Source organism: Cricetulus griseus, chromosome 5 (genome assembly GCF_003668045.3).
Source record: "Cricetulus griseus strain 17A/GY chromosome 5, alternate assembly CriGri-PICRH-1.0, whole genome shotgun sequence".
NCBI classification, from domain to species: Eukaryota; Metazoa; Chordata; class Mammalia; order Rodentia; family Cricetidae; genus Cricetulus; species Cricetulus griseus.
Window position 1 is genome coordinate 89327402 of NC_048598.1, and position 23380 is coordinate 89350781.

Genomic DNA, 23380 nt, shown 5'->3' on the forward strand with positions numbered 1-23380 from the left:
GGAGACTGAAATGGATTGGATGAATTCAGGCTCAGTGTGAACTATAATGAAAAACTGTCTCAAAAAAAAAAAAAAAGAGTTAGGGATAAATGAAAATGTTTATTTTTTCCTGTAGAGAAGTTTTTTTTGGGGGGTGGGGCAGATGGGGTTAATTTGCACAAAATATGCATAAGTGGGTTTTTCTTTTTTTTAGAATGTGTGTGTTTGCCAGTATGTGTGTCTGGTGCCCACAGAAGCCAGAAGAGGTCATCTGATTGTTGTGCCATGTCTTTGCTCTTTTTTTTACTTTTTTTTTTTAATTTTATTTATTTATTATGTATACAACATTCTGCTTCCATGTCTATCTGCACACCAGAAGAGGGTACCAGATCTCATAACGGATGGTTGTGAGCCACCATGTGGTTTCTGGGAATTGAACTCAGGACCTCTGGAAGAGCAGCTGGTTCTCTTAACCTCTGAGCCATCTCTCCAGCCCCCCACTTTTTTTTTTTTTTTTTACTTTTTGAGGGGTCCACCACCTGCTTCCCAAATAAATCACACAGGGAGTCTTATTAGTTATGAATGCCTGGCCTTACTTAGCTTGGTTTGTTGCTAGCCAGCTTTTCTTAAATTAGCCCACCTACCTTTTCCTGCTTATCATTCTTTGGTATATCTTACTTTTCTTCTTACTCCGAGTCTGGCAGGGTGGTTGGGGGGCTGGGTGGTTATGTGGGTGAGTGGCTGGGTGGCTGGCCCCTGGCCCCTGACGTCCTCTTACCCATCTTCTCTTTGTGCTACTTTTTACTAGTTTCTCCTTCTGTTTGTCCTCTGTGCCTGCCGGCCCCCACCTATCCTTGCTCCTGCTTCACTATTGGCCATTCAGCTCTTTATTAGACCATCAGGTGTTTTAGCTTCACATAGTTAAACAAAGTTAGCATAAACAAAAATCAGACACCTGAAAATCTATCACATCTGATTGCCTGGTACTAGATACAGATGATTGTGAGCTGCCGTGTGGTGCTGGCAACCGAACCTGGATCCTCTGGAAGAGCACCAAGTGCTCTTCTAACCACTGAGCCATCTCTTGAGATAGGATCTTACTATGTCCTTGTGACCAAGGCTGGCCTCCAATTCAAGGCAGTCATCCTGGCCTACCATTTTAAGTGCTGGGATTACAGGCATTCAGCACTATCCATCTTGAAAAATTTCTAAACTGAAAAACCTAAGCTAAATTTCCAATTAAATGACCATGCAGAAAATATGTATTGGTATTAAGATAAGAGCTTGGTTGATTAAATTGTTAGTCTTTGGTTGTTAGTACCTGTAGATTTATTTGAGTTGATAATTTGCCCTATGTGATCTTGATTTATTTTGGTTGTATTAGGTTATGTATATATTTGTGTTTGTATGTATGTGCAGGTATCAGAGCATATTCTAAAAAGAATGAAATAGAAATTATAGTTTAAAAGGACTAAGATAGGCTAGATTTAATTAGAATTGCTAGGTCCAGTGAGACCCTCTGGGGACCTGGTTTCTTGAGCTCTGTGATTTTGATTCAATCAAAGCCAGTTTCCTTTTTGGCTCTGAAATGGTTACCAGCAGCAGGTGAGCTGACATGATGGGACCATTTGAAGCAGTGATTGCAGGTAGAGCAGGAGATTGACCTGAGCTGAGCAGGGTTGGTTATAGGATTAGCTTCCTGCAGAGAAGAGACATTTAAGTATGAGCATTACAGGGAGGGGAAGAACTGCTGTGTCCCATGGCAGTTACTCCCCGGACACTGTAACCAGAGGCTCTCACGGTTTATAGTGTGACACTGTCTTTCTTAATACTCACATTCTTTATTTGAGTGATACCTCTAACCTTATCCCAGGTTATAAGGCAAATTCAAGCTTTTACTGTTATCACAGGTATTTGTAATGAATTCAGGCATTTCAATCATATTTTTAGAACCACTTTGAGAAATTCTCCAAGGACTCTTCCATTGTTTCATATCTAATCTTTGAGAGCCTCACTGTTTTCCAGCTGTGCTCTGTGGAGTTCAGATGATGAAGGATCCGTCGTTTACACAATGTACTATGTGCTCTCGCCCCCCCTCCTCCCCAAGCTTTGTAAGTGCCTCTGTGGCTGCTTTCCACTGAGTCCTCTTTTTTCTACTTCTGAAGTAAATGTAGATCAAAATTATCCTAAGTCAAAATTCTAAGAAGGCATTGTCTTTCACAAAACTGAGCTTTTTCTTTATTGGTGTTTCAGTGAATTATATTACTTTTTAAATTTTTTTTTTGGACAATTTTGTCCATGTATTCAGTTTATCTTGAACATAATCCAACCCAAATCTTTCCACTTACCCTGAGTCTCCACTGTCATGTCTTCCTTTTTTCAATGATGCACTATGTCTTGTTAGCCCTGTCTGTATGCTCATGAGTGTGGTGCCATCCACTGGCAGCCCACCAGTGGCCACACTCCAGAAAACAATTGGCTTTTCTTTTCTTCCCTCCCTAGTAGCTGTAATTGTTAGTAAGTGCCTCATCTATTAGGGAACGTCACTCACCCCTTGCATGTGTGCTGGAGTGTTTACTGGCTTGCCCTTATTTGGCAAACTATACCTGCTGTGCTCATGAGAACAATGGCCGTGTTGTGTCCAGAAAGAATTTCTAGCACTCCCCCTCATCCTCAGGCTCTCACATTGTCTCCACTCATTCTCCCCTGATGTCACTCCCTACCCTTGGTATTCGTGTGTCTGAGCACTCAATAAACACTTACGAGTCTCTGAATTAACCGCTGACCACTTCAGAGAGAAGCTTCTCTGGCCAGGGTTGAGGCAGCGCTGATCTGGGTGAAGGCACAAATAATCAGTAGGCAGTTTGATGTGTCCATTTAGGAAAGCAACGTTAGTAGGTCTCCCCCACCTAGGGCCAGTGACTCCCTAGCCATAGGCTTCTGACCAGGTTTACAGTGTTTGGCAGAAATTCCCTTCTGTGGATTAGGCCTGAGATCCAATCAGAAAGCAGTCCCCTAAAAACTGCATGCTGATTGTGCTGGCCAGTTTGTTGTTCACTTGATATAAGCTATAGTCTCCTGAGAGGAGGGGTCCTTGAATGAGAAAATGCCTCCATAAGATGGGGCCATAGGCCAGCCTGTGGGTTAATTAGTGATTTTGGATGGTGTTATTCTTAGGCTGGTGGTCCTGGGTTCTATAAAAAAGCAGGCTGAGCAAGCCATAGGAACAAACCAGGAAGCAGTGTTCCTCCATGGCCTCTGTATCAGCTCCTGCCTCCAGGTTCCTGCCCTGTTTGAGTTCCTGTCCTGACTTCCTTCAGTGATGTGGAAGTGTAAGCCAAACAAACCCTTTCCTCCCCAACTTGATTTTGGTCATGATGTTTCATTGTAGCAATAGAAACCCTAACTAGGATACTCATGTTGCACCAGTGGGCAAATCTTGTTTGTTGATGGGTATTGCGGTATGCAATGTCCACTAATGGTGAAATTCATTGATGGCTTTTCTCTCCAAATGGCTTGCAGAGCACATTCTGGTACCATGAAAGCTAGCCAGTAGGAAGGACATTTCTAGGTCAGTTCCAGCTACTTGTTGTAGTTGATCCTGTGGTGTGCACACCACCAGCACGTCCTGGGCATTTCGGGTGTGTCTTGCCTAGCTATACTTGTTGCTCTTATCCTTATGTTTTCAATTCTGTTTCAAGTTGCGATGTTTAGTGTGTGTGTGTGTGTGTGTGTGTGTGTGTGTGTGTGTGTGTGTGTGTATGCACATGTGGAGTGTGGAGACCAGAGGACAATTTGGGGGAGTCAGTCTCCATGTGTGTCCTGTGGCTCACACTCAGGTTGTCAGGCTTGGCAAGGAGCACCTTCACTGCTGAGCATCTTTCTGACCCCGTGGTCATTTTTACAGATGCTGCTGCAATTGCAGAAGACATGCTCTCTGACAGAATGTCTAGGCTTCTCCAGCTGTTTGGAGAACTTAAGACTTTTAATTTCAAACATTACCATTTCTGTACCTCTTACTATTGTGGTTGTTTTTACTCATGTATGTGTGTATTTGTATGTGCATGTATTATGAGCACAGGTGTCTGGCATGGAAGCCAGAGTAGGACATCTGATCCCTTGGAACTAGAGTTAAAGGTGGTTTGTGAGCCACCTGCTGTGGTTACTGGGAACTCTGGAAGAGCATTGAGCACTCTTAACCACGGAGTCATTTTTTTTCTCCAATCCCCTTTTATTGTTTGACATTTATTTCTGGTGTGGGGGGGTGGGCATGCGTGTCTGTAGGTTTGTTATATGTTTGACATTTTACTTCCCTTCAGTGTCTCTTTGTTTTTGTTTGTTTGGCTTTTTGGTTTTTGTTTGTTTGTTTGTTTGTTTGTTTGGTTGGTTTTTGGTTTTTCAAGACAGGGTTTCTCTGTATTGCTTTGGAGCCTGTCCTGGAACTCAGTCTGTAGACCAGGCTGGCTTAGAACTCCCAGAGATCCCACTGCCTCTGCCTCCCAAGTGCTGGGATTAAAGGCATGCACCACTGCTGCCTGGCTGTATGCTGTTTCTTGTTGAACCTTTGCATGTGTGCATGTGTTCACATTCTTTTTTTTTTTTAAATCTATTTCTTTTTATTCTTTTTTTTTTTTTTAAGATTTATTTATTTATCATGTATACAGTGCATGCCAGAAGAGGGCACCATATCACATTACAGATGGTTGTGAGCCACCATGTGGTTGCTGGGAATTGAACTAAGAACCTCTGGAAGAGCAGTCAGTGTTCTTAACCCCTGAGCCATCTCTCCAGCCCATGTGTTCACATTCTTGTGTGTGTGTATGTATTGAAAAGTGCATGCATATGTGTGTACATGTGTGTCCTGTTGGTTTTTCTCCTCATGCATTTTACAAGGTAGATGGTAAATTGGTTTTTAGCTGGGTTTTGTGTAAATTGTATATATATTCCCATCCTGTCCTTGAAGTCACTTCCAGCTCCCAGCATTGCTGCCTGTGCCTCCTGACTGTTGATTAAAGGCATATGCCACCCTGCCCAGCCCCACAGAAGCTTGTAAGTTTCTTAGCCTGGGGCTTTCCACATTTATTTGGGTGAAGATTTAGCTGTGAATGAAAATAAAAACAAGGTGCCACAGTGAATACTGCTGGCTTAAACAAGATTGGAAGTGTTTTGTTGTTTGCTTTTACTAGGATTAGGACTTTAGTTGGCCGTGACAGTCTAGGTGTGTCAGCCTCGGCTGGTAGGGCAAGCAAGCAGCTCCTGTGGCAGGGACCTGGCTCCACTACTGTTGTACTTGTCTCCATCTGCAAAGTGCAAGGCGACTCACCTTCGTTCCAGCCAAGCAAGCTGTGTCATTTATTTTGGAGATGGTACATATGACTGTTTAAATATTCGTGTCTTCTATTACAAAGTCCCCTCTCCCTTACTTTGCTGCTCGTTTTAGGTGCTTATGCTAGTTCATTTAATGACCCTAATACTTAATATGCATAGAAGTACCTTGACTAAAAGAAATAGTAGCCTTTATGTTTTTATATTTTTGGTAAAACTGAGAGTATATCTTTCATCTTTAAAACTTTTATTTTAAATGTTTTATTCTTTTGCTGCTAGCTTTCTGTAACTGATTTTTATTTCTTAGGTAGTTCACTTTAGGAATGTGAAAGTGTGCTCTGATTAAGTGGATGATAATTGGGAGCACTTTGTTTCAGCCTTATTTAGTGAATATGTTTTTGTCATCTTGTTTTAGAAAATTGACTCACTCTCATATTAAGCTTTTATGTATAATTGTCTATTTAATAATTTTAATACCTGGTAGAGATAGAATTCTTTTTAAAATGTTCTTTTGTAATTTTATTTGTTTAAATTTTAGTCATTCGTTTTTTAAAAAAGAGCAATCATCAGGCTCGAAGAGTTATTAACATTTGATTTAAGTGCCTGTTTCCATGGTGTGCCCCATCACTTCAAACCAACTCCATTAAATCTTCAAATAAATTGTCTTTATAAAGGTCTCTGCATGATCAAGACTTGAAAATTTCACGTATGTCTTTGCTCTTATAAATGAGATTCGTTTTTCATTATAGTTTCTTGTTAGTTAATAACAGGTGCAAAAGCCAGGCGTGGTGTTTCACACCTTTAATTCCAGTACTTTGGAGCAGAGGCAAGCAGATCTCCAAGTTCTGGCTTCAGGCCAGCCCGAGGTACACAGTGAGACCCTGTCTCCAAAAAGTAATGTAGGAGCAGTTTACAAAAATAGTGTTTAAGAGCGCTGTGGCTGGGTTTGACCCAGCATTCACCCCAGCCCTACCCCAAACATGTGTTTTTGAAGTTGGATGAACTTTAAGGGTTTTGTCTCATTTATCCAGACTGCCCCCCAAATTGGTACATAGTTTTTGATGTCCTGGACCCCCTAGTCTTCCTGCCTCTGCCTCCCATGTGGTGAGGTTACAGGTGTGCACTGCCACGTCAAGCTAAATTGTATCTTCTTACTGATTTTGCACCTGTGGGTGTGGTGCATATGTATGAGCTGCAGGGTTGCACCTGTCCCTATCCTCAGGGTTCTAGGCACGCCCGGGGTAGGGGGGGGGGAATTTGGCCTCAGAATGTGCTCTGCCTACTTAGTCATCCCTCTAGTGCCTCAGATGGACTTCATTTGAAGAAAAGTTTTTTGGGTTTGTATTTTATTTTATTTTTTGAGATAACAGTCTCATTATGTAACCTTGGCTGGCCTGGAGCTCACTCTATAGACCAAGCTGACTTTAAATTCACAGAGAGATCTTCCTGCCTCTGCCTTCTGAGTGTTAAGATTAAAGAGAAGTACCACCATACCTGACAATTTTACAGGTTTTGAGGGAGGGTGGAGTTTGTTATGAGGGTAGCACAAATGTGCCAATCAGAGGACAACTTTTGAGTGTCGTTTTTTTCACCTTGCATCATATGGGGTCCAGAGGTGGAGCTTGGGTCCTCCAGGCTTGCCGTGTAACCTGTCACAGTTCCTTTACCCACTGAGCCATCCAGACAGCACTAACTTGATATATATATAGCTTCCTAAGAGTGGTTGTTTTGGGGAGTGGGGGTGCTACGGTGAGTTAGCACTATTGTTTGTTTGAGATTCTTCAGATCTTTTGTTTGGGAAAAGCTATAGTTTGGCAATGGTTCTGAATATTGACCGTTCTTTAGTAGTAAAGGGTAGTGCTGGAGATGCATGCATCTTGTTTTGTAGCTGCTTCATAGGAGTAATTCCTATGTATCTGAACTCTTAAGCTCCTGTTAAAATCTGTTAATAAGGAGAAGGTTCTCAGTGTTGTCAGAGTGACTCAGGGATGGTCGGTTATGCCACATTTGCGTAGGTAGAAGAAATGATGGGCAAGCTTTGTAAATTCTATCTTCACCCATTTGCTTGTATAATTTAGCAGCTCCTTGTTCTGTTTATAGGTGGAAAACCATGAGTTCCTTGTAAAACCTTCATTTGATCCTAACCTGAGTGAACTAAGAGAAGTAATGGATGGCCTGGAAAAGAAGATGCAGTCTACATTAATAAGTGCAGCCCGGGGTCTTGGTAAGAATGAGTTACAGAGGTTGGAATCATTCTTATAGGGTTCACGTTGGTACCCGAATCTTCTGCCTTTCTGCCCCCAAGGGGGCACTTGCCTCAGCTGCAGACTATTTGTTGCTGGAGATGGTAACTCTTGGATCCCTTGGAACATTTTGAGATTCTGTTATTAAACCTTATTTTTATTTATGAACAGCTCTCTGTTATGCTTTCTCTGCAGATCTGATCTGTCTGTGGTTGTTGCTATTAAATTCAGTTGCTCTTCTTCAGCTAACAAATTTCTGTGTAGTATTTTTGTTTTTCAGTGTAGTCTAATAATCACTTTGAGTAAAATTATGAGCAGAGGCCATGATAGAAAATTTCACAGATCTTAGGTATATAAAGTTTAGCTGGTAAATCATTGTTTGCTCTGTGAAGTTTTCTGCGCTTAACAAGAATAAAGCCTACTTGTTCCAGACTCTCATTGTCCAGTCAAATTTTGTTTAGCAATTGCATTTGGCCACTTTCCGGTCTACCCTAGTTTGCAAACATTGTTTGGTTAAATAGAGAAGCCTGTGTTTTGGGATGGTGGCTTAGTGGGTGAAGGCACTTAGCCACCACGCAGCCTAATATCAGCCTTGGACCCACATGGTGGAAAGAGAAAAATGACTCCCATAGTTTGTCCTCTGACCTCAACACATGAACCATGGCTCACAGTTCCACACACACCCACATGAAAATAATAAATGTAAAAAAATAAAAGAAGCCCTGTGTAAAACTCCTTAAGCATGGGCCATACATCCCCGTTTTCATAGGCATCCAAACCGTGTGTGCTGCCTATGGCTGGTGCTCTGCCACCTTGGGTGGGTTTCCCTGTATAAAAAGCAACTTCTTCCATGTTAGAGGCCAGCATTTATAAGAGCAATGAAGGATTCCATAGGTCTGTTTTACATAGTTTTCCAATGAAATGGGGTTTGAATCTTTTCCTGTGAGATAATAGTAATTTCCAGTATGTTGCCTTATCATAAGTCATAATGATTTTGACCATTTACACTGAAAAGTGTGTTTATGATGTAATGTTTTCTTTCTGATCATAAAGGATTGGACCCTGGCAAACAGATTAAATTGGATTCCAGTGCACAGTTTGGATATTATTTTCGTGTAACCTGCAAGGAAGAGAAAGTCCTTCGCAACAATAAGAATTTCAGCACAGTGGATATTCAGAAGAACGGGGTTAAGTTTACCAACAGGTCCGAGGGCACACAACTCTTTCTCTTGCGCTTTCGTTAGTTCATGGGTTCTCTGACAAAATTTAATGTCCTTGACAGAGAGTTTTTTACTTTATTTTATTGTTCGCTGTTTAAAAAGCATTGACTATTCGTTGAGCTTTACTTTCTCCTAAGAAGCTCTTCATATATTCAGCTCTGCTATCCAGGAGGCATGTTGGAGCCTGGAGTCCCAGCTCCACAAAGGCTGGGGGATTGCAGTAAGTTCAAGGGCAGCTCCAGCAGCACAGTGAGATCCTACCCCAAGCAATAAAAACATAGAGCTATCTCATCATTCTAAACAGTCCAAATAGATTGAATTAATTAGTATTTCTGTGTCCGTTGGAGCTAGTTCCCCCTTGTGGTCTACTTTTTGTCTATTTTTCTTTAAAAAAAAAAAAGATTAATTTCTGTTTTTTTTTTTTTATTTATATTTAGGTATGTGTGTCTGCAAATGGGCATGTACATAAGAGGCCTTGGATCCTCTGGAGCTGGAGTTACAGGTGTCTGGGAGCTCCCTGACATAGGTGCTAGGGGTTGAACTCTGGTTCTGCAAGAGCAGACCGAGCTCTTCAGTGCTGCATCGTCTCTCCAGCACTCATCTATTTTTCTAGCCAAGTTTCAGTATCATTTATCAAGTAGAAAGAAAAAGATCTGCCATTTCAGTTGAATGTATAAATTAGTTAGGGAGCTACTTAACTGCCTTACTGGGCTGTTCACTGTATTACAGCTATTTTGTGTTTGCTACTGAGAAAAAGCTAACTTTTTTTTTTTTTTTTTTTTTTTTAACTAATCTCAGGAAGATTTAGATGGAATTATTCATAGGTAGAAAAGTTTGGGGTTTTTTGGCATTTTTGTTTTTGTAATTCTTTTTGCATTTTCAAGATAGGATTTCTCTGTGCAGTCCTGACTGTCACTGTATAGACCAGACTGGTCTTGAAATTACAGATCCCCCTGCCTATGCCTCCCGAGTGCTATGGTTAAAGGCGTGTTGTTTTTCTAATACATTGTAGTACTCCTGTTTAAATAAAATAAATACCCTTTAGGTTAGATAAAGACAGAACCTATGGGTCATTCAGATATAAAAGAGATTGGATTGAATGGCCCCATGGCACTGAAAGTTGTGAGAAAAAAATCTGTTTACTCTTCATGTTATGGAAGAGGTGGAATGCTGTGTGTATGACTTTGATCAGATCATTTTTCTTCTTAAAAGACTCCAGTGAATATCCATTACTCGGAACAGAACCTTAGACTTACGGCCTCTCTGATGGGGCACCAGCTCACCTCTTCTGTAGCCCAGCTCTTCCTCGCAGTAGCAGCAGCAGCAGCAGCAGCAGCAGCAGCAGCAGCCTCTCTTATGAGGCGTCTTCTGTTTAATTCTCTCCATTTGCATATTCCTCAGGAGTCTCTGCTGTGCCGCTGTCAGGCCCTTTTGCAGCTAGCTTCCTCCCACCTCCCCGTGTCCCTTCTTTTTTGTTCCTCCTAATTCCTTTTCTTCTTTGTAAGGCACTGGTTTTTATTTATCTTGTAGTGGGGGGTCACATGCCACAGTGCATACATGGTGGGCAGAGGACAACAACTTGTTTTCTGCTGTTGGATGGGTCCTTGAGATTGAGGTCATGTCAGACTGATGTGGGTACCTCTGCCTGCTGAGCCACCTCACCATCCAGTTTCTCTTCTTTTTCTTAGCATTTTCCCTAAGTTCATTTTCAACTTGCTTCAGTAGTTTTTATTTTAACATGTGATTTTGATTTTCTGGGTTTCCCATTTTTCCTTCCTCTCTTTTTTTCTTTTTCTCCCCCAAGACAGAGTCTCTTATACAGCTCTGACTGTTCAGGAACTCACTGTGTAGACCAGGCTGACTTTGAACTCACAGAGATCCTCCTGCCTCTGCAGGCATCACAATCCCAGAGTTAGTTGCCTATTTTTCTGCTTGTGTTTCCATTTTTAATTTTCATTGCTCAGATGCTTCGTAAGACAAATATGGATATATTTTGTGTAGTGCACCTTACATCTGGCAAACATTTTGAGATTTTTAGTAACGCCATGTTTTGATTTGCAGTGAACTGTCTTCTTTAAATGAAGAATATACTAAAAATAAAGGCGAGTATGAGGAGGCCCAGGATGCCATTGTTAAAGAAATTGTCAATATTTCTTCAGGTAAATTTAGTAGAGCATTGAGTGTTTTGCATATGACCCGTGTGTTTGTTAGCATCAAGATGTTTGGAGATAGTTTGCTTTTGTTTTAATTTTTTATTATTACATTTATTTATTTGTACATGTATGTATGTATTTATTTGTAAATGTATGTATGTATATATGCATGCATACATGTGCTTGAGGAGGTCAAAGGACAACTTGCAAGAGTTGGCTCTCTGTTTCTACTCTGTGGGTCCTGGGATTGAACTACAGTAATCAGGTCTTGGTGGCAGGCATTTTATCTGCTCAGGAGGCTCTAACTCCATAGCGGACGTGACCTCTTGTCATCCCTCTTCAGTGCTGAGACTGAATGTGAGCCACCATACAGTGTTCGTTTTAAATCATTAGTTATCTGTAGGTTCACGCCCTTGGGCATGGAAATGAATATCACTGTAAAGCCAATGCAAATTATTCATTGTCAGCTGTTGTGAACTCTGTATGCTTTTTCATAGATTTTTCAGTCTAGTCTTCATATGCCGTTGGAGGTGGTGGGTTTTTATTTGAAGGGAAGTGTGACTCGCTGTATGTTACCTGCCTATAGAATGGCGTGAGTGTATGTTTAGTGCACGGTAGGGAGTGATGTGTGTTAGTCTGAAGGGTTTAGACATAAACTTACAGAAATATCCAGGGCGTGAGTGCCGACAGCAGCAACCGTGAGATGACGTCATGTGTGAGGTGATTGAGGGGCCCTGCCATCGCGGGGCTGTGTTCTTGCCCCCCACATTAACCTGCTGTATAAACAGCAGCTTAGGTTAGGTAGCTCTGGATTTGTGCGGCATTCTTTCTCATGAGTGGACTCTTTGCAAATGGTTCTTTCAAAAATTATAAAAGGGACAGGCTGTGTTTAAGATCACGGGACACTTGAAGAGGCAAACCAACCAAGTCAAAGGCCCAGAGGTGCAGTTGATAATAGCTGTAGAGGACAAGGCTGGGGGAAACGGGAACACTGACTACTGTGAGGAACTAGGAAATGTGACACTGCCATTGTGGTCTAGAACACACTTAATGCAGTGTGAGAACACAGGAAGGTTTTTTTTTTCCTGAGGGCTGTGTGCTGAATTATTTAGGAGTGATGGATCTTTTAAAAAGCTGTATGCATGTTTAATTCTGTAAATTGTTTTACTGTTATGAGTGTTCATAATAAAGCAGAAGAAACACAGAACTTAAGGTTTTATTTTAATATGCTGTATGTATTGTTGCGGAAATGAATGAGATGGTTTATGAAGATTATATTTTTGCTTGGTGATAATCAGGTAACCGAAGCAAAGTAATTTAGTTGATTTGTGTTCTTGAATCTAATTTGCATTTTAAAGAGCCCTATAAGTACTGTTTATTTCAACTGTGAGTCTTCCTCAAAAAACAAAACTGAAAAAAACACGGGGCTGGAGAGCGCTGGCTGTTCTTCCAGAAGTCCTGAGTTCACTTCCCAGCAGCTACATGGTGGCTCACAATTATCAATAATGAGATCTGGTGCCTTCTTCTGGTGTATACGCATACATGCAGCCAGAACACTGTATACATAATAAATAAATCTTCAAAAAAGAAATAAAAACCAAGACTGTTCATTCCCTGGCTAGTAAGGTTTGGATTTTAAAGTTTGAATGTGGAGCTTTGTATTTTGAATCAGCCTGAATTAGCGATAACTTCTTTTAAAACGTAGTGGAACATTTTTAGATTTCCTTTTTCTCCTTATTGTACCTCTCCATGGGTTCAGTTTTTGACCCAGGCTAGCCTCAAAGTTGAGAAGAGATGCTTTTACGAAAGTTGTAGGGCCTGTGAAATGTCTTGGTGGGTGCTTGCTTTAGGCTGTGTGACTTGGGTTTGGTCCCTAGGCCCCACATGGTGGAACGAAAGACCTGACTGCCCCCAAAAGTTGTCCTCTGATGTCCACATGTGTGTATTATGTGTATTGTGCACACAGAATAAATAAATGCCTAATTTTTTCTTGAATTATAAAAAACTTGCTTTAATTTTGCTTGAGATAGTTTATACATTGCAGGCTATGCTTGGGTTCATCACCCTCTCGCCTGCCAAGTATTGAGATTACAGCCCAATTTTACACTTGCATACAGGTCTGCAGAGGCCAGAAGAGGAACCCTTGGAACTGGAAACAGTTGTGAGCTACCCAGTGTGAGTGCTGGGAGCTGAACTAGGTTCCTCTGAAGGAGCAGCCAGTGTTCGTAGCCACTAAATCGTCTCTCCAGCCCCAGCGTGGTTGAAATTTTAACAAGTTTAAAAGTCATAATGAGTGGGAGTGTAGCACAGCTGTAAAGAGCTTGTCTAACATGCACAAAGCCCTGGCTTAGTCCTGTCATTTTGAAATAAGTATATTTCAGTAAGCACTACACTAATTGATAATTAATTCCTATAAGTTCTTACTGCATTCTGATAATATAGTGTAAAGCCTCCATTTCCTTGCTTTTCCTTCCAGACAAAAAAGCATAATTTTATATATGATGAGATATAAGTTAATTATCATTAAAACATTACTGTTAGAACAACAAAGAAAATTGAAATGTTTGAGCATGGTAGCACATGCTCTTAATCTCGTCACTCGGGAGGCAGAAGCAGGCACATCTCTGAGTTCAAGGCCAGCCTAGCCTACAAAATGAGATCCTATTTTTAAAAACCAGAGTTTTGAAGCAAATTTCCAGCCATTTAAACAGAAACTCTTATGTCTTCCTGAAGTACTATCCAGAAGCACTGACACCTATAACCACATGATAGATTATGAGGCATGTGGGTTTGCTGTGTCAGTCACTCCACCCTGTTAGCATTTAGAAATTTTGATCATGACTGTCTTTACATCTCTCGTCTAGCCTGTGATAGGGAGTTGTGTGTGATAGCTTTTGGTTCTGCTGCTATGGCAGAGTGGAGTCTTAAAAGTATCTTAAACTGAAACCCTCTACATGTGCCAATTGGACAAAGTGAAGCTCAGCTAATACTCTTACAGTCTGTTTGTGCTTGCACGTTTCTTGTGGTGATCTTACCATTGTCATCATGCTCTCCTAAATTTCCCATCATTTAGGGGAAAATGCCTTTTTGTGCTAGTTAATTGGAATTTTATAAGGAAAGCATATAAAGGTAAGGGTGTGTGTGTGTGTGTGTGTGTGTGTGTGTGTGTAAACATTTAACACCACATTGAGTTTCAGGCTTCTTTTTTTAAAAGATTTATTTATTTCATGTACATTGGCATTTTGCCTACATATATGTCTGTGGGTGTGTTGGATCCCCTGGAACTGGAGTTACAGACCGGTGTGAGCTGCCATGTGGGTGCTGAAAATTGAACCTGGGTCCTCTGGAAGAATAGCCAGTGCTTTTAACCACTGAGCTAATTCTTCAGCCCGGAGTTTCAGGCTTCTTTTCACATTTCATTATATATAGCAAACTTGTTAATTTTTTAGGTGGTCTTGAGCTAAACTTTTATTATAGGGTGTAAATTATTTGATAATCCTACTTACATGTCTTGTTTCATATTTTTACAGGCTATGTAGAACCAATGCAGACACTCAATGATGTGTTAGCTCAGTTAGATGCTGTTGTCAGCTTTGCTCACGTCTCAAATGCAGCACCTGTTCCTTACGTACGGCCAGTCATCTTGGAGAAAGGAAAAGGAAGAATTGTATTGAAAGCCTCCAGGCATGCTTGTGTTGAAATTCAAGATGAGGTTGCATTTATTCCGAATGATGTGTGCTTTGAAAAGGATAAACAGATGTTCCACATCATTACTGGTAAAGTTTTTGTTTTGTTTTTCGTTTTGAAAAACAAAAGGGTTTCTTTGTGTGGCCTTGGTTGTCCTGGCACTCGCTCTGTAGACCATGGTGGCTTCTAACTCACAGAGATCCGCTTGCCTCTGCCTCCCGAGTGCTGGGATTAAAGGCATGCTCCACCATTGCCCAGCTGGTAAGATTTGTTTGGGGTATGGGTGGCACAAACCAAAAACCTACTTTCCGGGCTTTGTGTGAAGGGCTAACACTTATTTATTTAATGCTAGAATGGGGATGTGTTTTAAGTTGATGAAGACAGTCTCTGTTCTGACTCTAGAGAACCAATGTATCCCTTGGGTTGGTAATACTTTCAGATCCTGATTAGAAGGAAGGCTTTTGGGGTGGCTAAAGTTTAGGAGATAATATTGTATTGATAAAAAAAAACCTTCTGTTTCAGGTGTTCACAGCATTTTAAAACATTGTTTCGCTCACAAAGCTCACCAGCATCAGTCTTTGGAGGATGGTATAGGAATTCTTCTGGCAAAACTTAGTCTAGCAATCCCTTTAAGATGTAGTACTGTGTTCATACTCTCTAAGTTGTTAAGAGAGATAGTAACCAGATCCAGAGTGTAGGAAACAATAGGAAAGTAAGAGTTATACAGAGAAACTGGGAAAGTGATGACTACATTCTGTCATTTCCCTAAGTGGGCATTTAAATTATTCAGCCTAACCCTAGCAAGGCAATTAATTGCATTTGCCAAAAGAAGGGTCGTGTAGTGTGGAGTTTAAGTTATATGAAGAGCTGGCTCAGACTGATTATTAATGAGTAATGTTATTGACTAATCAGTTGGGTATACTCTTGACATCATTAAATTAGCTGGGGTAATATATGTAGATTTTTATACCATAGTCAAGCTCCAGGTTAGCTGTATGTTTTAGGATCTGTCTCCTGTTAAAAGGCTCTGTGTAGGTTTGTCTAAAGAAACGATAAGAACATTGCATTTGGAGGCTGTGTGGACAGTGACTTTGTGCATGTTTTTCTGATGCTTGTGCATCTGATTGGCATATCATTGTGACTTAAGTAATTTTCAATTACAGTTTTGAACTACTAATATCTTAATTGTTAGTGAAAGAAGTCAACAGTCTTGCTTTTTGATATAATTTGTTTTATAGGTCCCAATATGGGAGGTAAATCAACATACATCCGTCAGACTGGAGTGATTGTACTCATGGCCCAAATTGGGTGTTTTGTGCCCTGTGAGTCAGCAGAGGTGTCCATTTTAGATTGCATCCTGGCTCGAGTTGGGGCTGGTGACAGTCAGCTGAAAGGTGTTTCCACGTTCATGGCTGAGATGCTGGAGACCGCAGCTATCCTCAGGTATGTGTGAGTCCTAGTCCCTTGAAAATGGAGACTCGTGGCCCCATTTTGTGTGAAGTACATTTGTGGATTCATTTGTAATATGTGACAGGCATTCTTAGTTCAGTGATTGTATGCACATTATATTATCTTAAAAGGGTGATTGATTGGAGCCAGGACAGCAGATGTCCTGGCTATGCTGTAGACAGGGAGGAACTCAGTCCTAGTTGTTTGAGACCAGCTTGGGCAACATAGCAAGTGTCTAAAAACAGAACAGGGGAAATGGCTTGTAATCTTTTAAAAACAAAGTTCTTGGGCCAGAGAGATGATGACTCAACAGTTAGGAATACTTAGTGCTCTTGCAGAGGACCTGGGTTGGGTTCCAGCACCCACATGGTGGTGCACAACTGCTTGTAACCTTAGTTGCACAGGTGTAGTTGTGACACCAACATGTGTTCCTGTGTGCCCATGGTGCACATACATATACTCTAGGACACACAGATACAGCACATAGAATAAATATTGAAGTTCTTACTGTTCACAACACCTGGAGCAGTGCTTCTTGTCCTTTGTTCAAATCCTTTCAAGTTCTTTTTTAATGTGCATTGGTGTTTTGACATGGATGTCAGGTCCCCTGGAAATGGAGTTACAGATAGTTGTGGGCTGCTATGTGGGCGCTGGGAATTGAACCTGGAAGAGCAGCCAGTGCTTTCAAACATTGAGCCATCTCCAACCCAATCTTTAACATTCTAATGGTGAAAATACTTCTTTGCTGATAGTTGATATGGTCATGCATTTATTTGCTCTTTTATCTATTGCTATTTTAAAGGGTGCTAAAAGGTTTTAAGGTGCAGAAATCCTTTGTGTGGTTGCAGTTTAACACTAATGATTGGTTTAGTAATTGATCAATAAATCTCTATCTGTAACTTTAAATTTAAAAAAAAATGAGGTGGCAATTGACACCCCAGGTGGGGAGTGGTGATGTAGGCCTTTAGTCCCAGCACCTGGGGAGGCAGTGGTAAGCAGATCTCTGTGAGTTTGAGGCCAGCCCGGTCTACATAATGAACTTTATGATAGCCAGGACCACAAAAAGCCGAGAGACAGAGGCAGACTGTCAGACTTGATAATGTGGATTCATGTGTGTCATGGCCTGTGTTCAACAAATAATATTGTGCAGCAGACATCTCTGCCTCTTTTAGTCTTTCCCTTTTCCATGATGATCCCTGAACTACATTGGGTGCATGTCCGTCTGTCCGTCCGTCCACCCGAGTGTGTGTGTGTGTGTGTGTGTGTGTGTGGTTTTTTGAGACAGGATTTTTCTGTGTAACAGCTCTGGCTGTCCTGGAACTCACTCTGTAAACCAGGTTGGCCTTGAACTCACAGAGATCCAGCTGCCTCTGCCTCCCGAGTGCTGGGATTAAAGGTGAGCCCCACTACACCAGGCTCTGAACTACATTTTATGTCCTGTAATTATACATTCAGGTCAGCAACCAAAGATTCCTTAATAATCATTGATGAACTGGGAAGAGGAACCTCTACGTATGATGGATTTGGGTTAGCATGGGCTATATCGGAGTATATTGCAACGAAGATTGGTGCCTTTTGCATGTTTGCAACCCATTTTCATGAACTTACTGCTTTGGCTAGCCAGATACCAACTGTCAATAATCTGCACGTCACAGCACTAACTAGTGAAGAAACCTTAACTATGCTTTACCAAGTGAAAAAAGGTGGGTATGTACAACCTGGTGTGGGACTTAGTGTCTGAAGTGGTATCCCTCGAACTATTTTTTCTCTGTTGTTGTCGTTGTTGTTTTGAGATTAATTTATTATTTTGCATGGGTATTAGCCTACCTGTATGTTGGTGTGATGGTGTCAGGTGCCCTGGAACTGGAGTTATAGACAGTTATGAGCTGCCATGTGGGTGCTGGGAATTGAACCCAGGTCCTCTGGAAGACCAGCCAGTGCTCTTAACTGCCGAGCCATCTTTACTGCCATCTGTCTAGTGTAGAGACAAGAGCAGTATACATTATCTGCTTCTGCATGGGGATGATAAAGGAGGAGAGGGATGATTTATTACATGTCCATTTGAACCTGGTGAGTCCAGATGCCCTGACACTGTTAGCAGTGGCTCTGGAGTGGCATTCTGCTGGAAAATCTGGTTGTGGTGTGGCCCCCACTCATATTAGTGAATCGATGATACTAACCTCCTGTGAAGCAATGGGAGATTTTCTTTTCGCCAGTCATCAGAATAAGGTCTGTCTTTATTGCCCATGAATGTGTTTTGTTCTTGTTACTATTGACATAGTCTTGATGCTTTCCTTTGGGTTGTTTTTGCTGCAATGGGAATTATTTTGAGTTACTGTGTTCATATTATTGATATTTGCTAGATCTGGCATTCAGCATGACAGCTGGTCCTGCTTTTGTTATTTTTGCGTTGTGTGCCACAGAAGTGGTCCCAGACCTCTTACAGACTCGGTGAGTGTGGTACAGAGAAATGAAGTGAATTAATGCTCATTGTAGGTGTGCTGGCAGATACGTGTCCATGGTCTACTTTTGTTTGTGTCTAATTGAGCAGTGTCTAGCTCTAGATAGAGTGTTTGGGATAAATAAGTAGACCTAGTATTTTTTAAACAGTTGATGCATAATTAAGGTGCAGCAGTTTTATAGTAGCATGGCTGGTACTTAAATGCAGCTGCAGTCTCTGAGTTCACTCTTTTATTTTCTTTTTAATTATTTCTTTTCATTTTTATGTGCATTGGTGTTTTGCCTGAATGTATGTCAGGTCTTGGAGTTATAGACAGTTGTGAGCTGTCATGTGGGTACTGGGAATTGAGCCCGGGTCCTCTGAAAGAACAGCCGTGTTCTTAACCGATGAGCCATCTCTCCAGCCCCCCAGTTCACTTGTTACTCAGGTCAAATACTTCATCTGTTTGCAGTGAGGCACAGTGAGAGAGAGGATGTGAGCCAGGTCATTGGAGATTCGTTGAAGGTTTATCCGAGGTGCCCTGAACCACTTGGCTAATATATTTGAAATCATCTAAAATTATGTTTCCTAATATGACAATAAAAAGGACATTGCATTAATGTAACTGCTGTTTCTTTCTCCCTCCCATCCAATCCTCTTTCCCATAGGTGTCTGTGATCAGAGTTTTGGGATTCATGTGGCTGAGCTTGCTAATTTCCCTCGGCATGTGGTAGAGTGCGCCAGACAAAAGGCTCTGGAACTTGAAGAATTTCAGAGCATTGGAACCTCACAGGGACGTGATGGAGAAATGGAACCACCCGCAAAGAAGTGCTACCTGGAGAGAGAGGTTGGTCACCTTGGCTTTAGTTACTGAACCTCTGCTGTGTATATCAGAGCCTCCCTATAGGATTTCAGTACTTGCCTTTTGATCATTCTTACTGGCTCATATTTCTTAGCATAACCAAAACCCATCCCTGGGTTGTTTGTTGTGGTTGTTTGTTTTTGACAAAGGATCTCATTGTAATGTAAGACCCCCGGAAGCTCAGGCCTCCAGGATCTCAGCCCAGGACCGAGGTTACCCCAATTACCAGGCAGAGTCGAAAGCTTGATGCAAACTGTATGAGGCTTTATTATTGTTTAACGAGCTAACCCCATGTTAGCTCGGGCCTTCCATCCACCTACCATGGCGGATGGCTAGCAAAGACAGCTCGAAGTGTCTGCATAGAGATCTTATAGGGCAGCATAAGGGGAGTGTCTAGGGATACGCACAGGCTCAGGATTGGTGTGGCTTCAGGCTTGGAGGGCTTGCCCTGTGTTGATTGGTCAACTGGTTGTTATGGCCCATAGGCCCTCCCAGGGTGGTTGCTATGCTCTGCGAGTCATTGCTGTGCACTTGTCCGTAAAGCACACCCAGAGCTGTAAAGCATAGCACCACCAGCTAACTTCTGATTGGTTCTTTGCCACGAGGCAGACATCTAACCTCCTAGTGACTAAGACAAGGTCAGACAAGCACGTGTTCAGCTGTTATGGCTGCCAAAAGGGGCAGGCATCTGACCTTAGTGACTAAGACAAGGCAGACAAGCATGTGTTCGGCTGTTATGGCTGCCGAAATGGGGAGCTGGTCCCTTCAATATCACTCTGACTGACCCAGAACTCACAGAGTTCCACCTGCCTCCAGAGTGCTGGGACTAAACATGTGAACCACCATCCTTGGCTCCCAGTCAGTCAGTCAGTCTGTCTGTCTGTCTCTCTCTGTCTCCCTGATTTCTGTACCATATTCCTTTGTATGATGAAAGGATAGGAGCTGGAGTAGAGTCATGTGACAGACAGAGCACCTGCTTAGCATGTAGGAGTCTCTGGATCCAGCTCCTGTCGTCCACACTGCCCTCATCTTCTGTAGTCCACACTACCCGCCCCAGGTCCTGTCACCCCCACACTGCCCCCCAGATTCCTTGAAATTACTAGATTTAATAGTGGGAGTAAAGAATGTAAAGAATGAATTTAATTACATGTTAATGTAGATTTAATTTTTAAAGCTATAAATGTCCAGCTAAACTGAATAAGTAAAACAACAAAACAGTTGCTGCCTTTCATTTTGTTTAGAATATATTTCAGCCAGTCAGAGAAATGGCTGTGTCTCAGGCTGATTAAGGAGAGCTGTTTGTGGGCAGAATGTTTGTTACCAGAGTGGATCTTGTGTTTCGCCTTCTCTGAGTTAATGGGTCAGATTTAGATGTTCACACAAGGCTGCAGCATATGTCTGACTTGTTTCTTTTTAACAGCCACAGGCTTGCTCAGCTTGCTCTTAGCTGCTGCCTGCTCCTGCAGTACTAAGTGGTGTACAGTGGGGAGCCTTGAACTTGGCGTATCTTCCGCTTTTACCCAGTAGATTTTTTTCAAAGGATAAATAGTTGCTATACAAAAAGGAAAAATACAACTTGCTCATAATTTCAGTTGTGGAAAGCTGCCACCCTGAGCTTGGAATGGTTTGTATCTGTCCTTCCCTGAGCATATCAAATTCATAGATCCTGGTGGTTGAAATTAGACAGGATGTTTTATGTAATTCCTGTTTTCCAAGAAAACCAAAATCATGTCCATTTGATGAGACATGTTTTGAAGCCGGGTGTTGGTGGCGCACACCTTTAATCCCAGCACTCGGGAGGCAGAGGCAGGTGGATCTCTGTGAGTTCAGGGCCAGCCTGGTCTCCAGAGCGAGTGCCAGGATAGGCTCCAAAACTACACAGAGAAACCCTGTCTCGAACTCCCCCCCCCAAAAAAGACATGTTTTAAAAAGTTTTAAAGCTAAAGAGACAACATTCTTACTGCTCTTAGTATAGGCTTTTATCTTTGTTTTTTAGAAAGTGCATTTTTGTCTTTGGGCACTGCTTGAGTTTGAATTTCCCAGAGAGGGGGAGGGGAAGAGAGTGTTTGCCTATATGATACCATATTGAGTTCTGCTTCACCTGCTATAACAAATTACATAGTACTTAGTCTTGCTTGAGACCTGCTATAGATGCCTTGAATCCTCACAATAAATGTGTGAACTTGATATCCCCATTTTGTAGATGAAGAGTGTAAGTTAAGATATTTGCCCTAAAAGTAATAGCCATGTCCTTTGGTACATCAATGATCAGTAAATAGAAATGGAAACACCCTATGTGCACACATGTATGTGTGTACACGAGCACAGGTGTTTATGCATGTAAGAGAGAATTTCAGTGCCTACAGTATGTCTTATAACCCTTAAGTTCTTTTTCACTGAGATTAAGTTCCAGTCAGTTAAAGCAGAGGGCTTGAAGAACTACTAAGTCTCCATTCCTTCTCATCTGAGAATAGAGTGTAAATGTTGCTGGGGGTGGCACCGCACACCTTTAGTCCCAGAGGAAGGGAGTCTCTCGAGTTTGAAGCCAGCCTGGTCTACAGTGTGAGTTCCAGACAGTCAAGGCTACACAGAGAATCCCTGTCTTGAAAAACAAAAAAAAAAAGTACAAATGTCATATTAAAGACTTGTTCTGTAGAAATTCATAGCAACCAAGGGCTTTAGATTCTAAGAATTGCTTGCCCACTTACGATAAAAATGTTTACTAAACATCTCGTAGCACATTTAGCTCAAAGCTAAGGAAAGAGTTGGTTGCTCCGGCTGGCTGGAGGAAGAGTGCTTGCTGCTTTCCCTGGTTGGTTCCCAGCACTGGCTCCAATGGATCCAACACCCATCTTCTGGCCTCTAAGGCACCCATGGATATATGTCATGCAGACACATGAATAAAAATAAATTTTTAAAAGGAAAAAGTGCGTTACTGCCTAAAAAGTGACTTTAAAGAGACATTTTAATGACATTGGGACATGTGTGTTTTTCAGCAAGGTGAGAAAATTATTATGGAGTTCCTGTCCAAGGTGAAGCAAGTGCCCTTTACTGACATGTCGGAGGAGAATATCACAAGGAAGCTAAAACAACTAAAAGCCGAGGTGGTCGCAAAGAATAATAGTTTTGTAAATGAAATCATTTCACGAATAAAGGTCAAATGAGAGAATGAAGACCAGCAGGATGGAGATAATAAGGAGAAGCTCACCTTCGTGGAGTTCTCTGCAGTGCTTACCACCAGGACGTGGGACAGTAGTGTATTGATGATACTTTAAACGCTTTCAGAGATGTTCTGAAATTGAGATCTGTAACTGGGTACTTACTGTAAAATGGGCATGGGCAGCTTCAGCAATAAGCTGAATTTTATAAATAAAATCATGTAGTTTGTAGAGTTTGGGGTGTCTCGTATTTCTTTGCAGTATGACTTTTTATGCATTTACTCTACTAATATTAACCTGTAGCATGAGTTCTAATAGGTCTCAATAAAAGCCCAGAGTCAGATATAGGGGGAAATGGTGAGAGATGAAGGAGCAAAACCACAGCCATCTTACCTACTTAACTTCCCAGCCAAAAAGAGACTGAGCTCTTGTCTCCTCCCACCTTATCACTTCCTTTCTCCGCCCAGCGATACCACTAACTGCCTGTCTGTACAGATCTCTATAAGACAAGCTTTATTTGTTAGAGTATAACAAGATATCACCACATTACCTATAGACCTTGTACAAATAAAAAATCTCAAAACGGGAGCCATGAATATCTGCACACATACATGATATTTTCCAGTATATAGGGAGCAGAGGCAGAAGGCTGTCTTTGATTTGGAGGCTAGCCTGGTCTACGTAATGAGACCCTGCCTCAGAGTTCCTATATAACTGGTTAATGACAAAATAGGCAAGAGACCTGGATAGATGTCTTTCCTAAGAAAATAGGTAATGTATAGTAAGCCAGTGAGAAGGCACAGAAAAGCAAAGTAAAAACCGAGTGAACCATTTGACTGAGTTGTGGTTTTAGAGTCAGGTGTG

The 23380-nt window shown here is 41.6% G+C and overlaps 1 protein-coding gene across 1 annotated transcript in view; it reads left to right on the forward strand.

Annotated features, from left to right (window-relative positions):
* The window catches only part of Msh2 (mutS homolog 2), a 52562-nt gene extending 29810 nt beyond the window's left edge, over nt 1–22752 (forward strand). The window contains exons 9-16 of the mRNA XM_027417993.2: nt 7405–7528; nt 8601–8751; nt 10829–10926; nt 14451–14696; nt 15846–16050; nt 17512–17759; nt 19165–19343; nt 22355–22752. Coding sequence (XP_027273794.1) covers nt 7405–7528; nt 8601–8751; nt 10829–10926; nt 14451–14696; nt 15846–16050; nt 17512–17759; nt 19165–19343; nt 22355–22522 — 1419 coding nt within the window. The 3' untranslated portion in view covers nt 22523–22752. The remainder of the gene's footprint in view (nt 1–7404; nt 7529–8600; nt 8752–10828; nt 10927–14450; nt 14697–15845; nt 16051–17511; nt 17760–19164; nt 19344–22354) is intronic.
* The last annotated feature ends 628 nt before the right edge of the window (nt 22753–23380 follow it).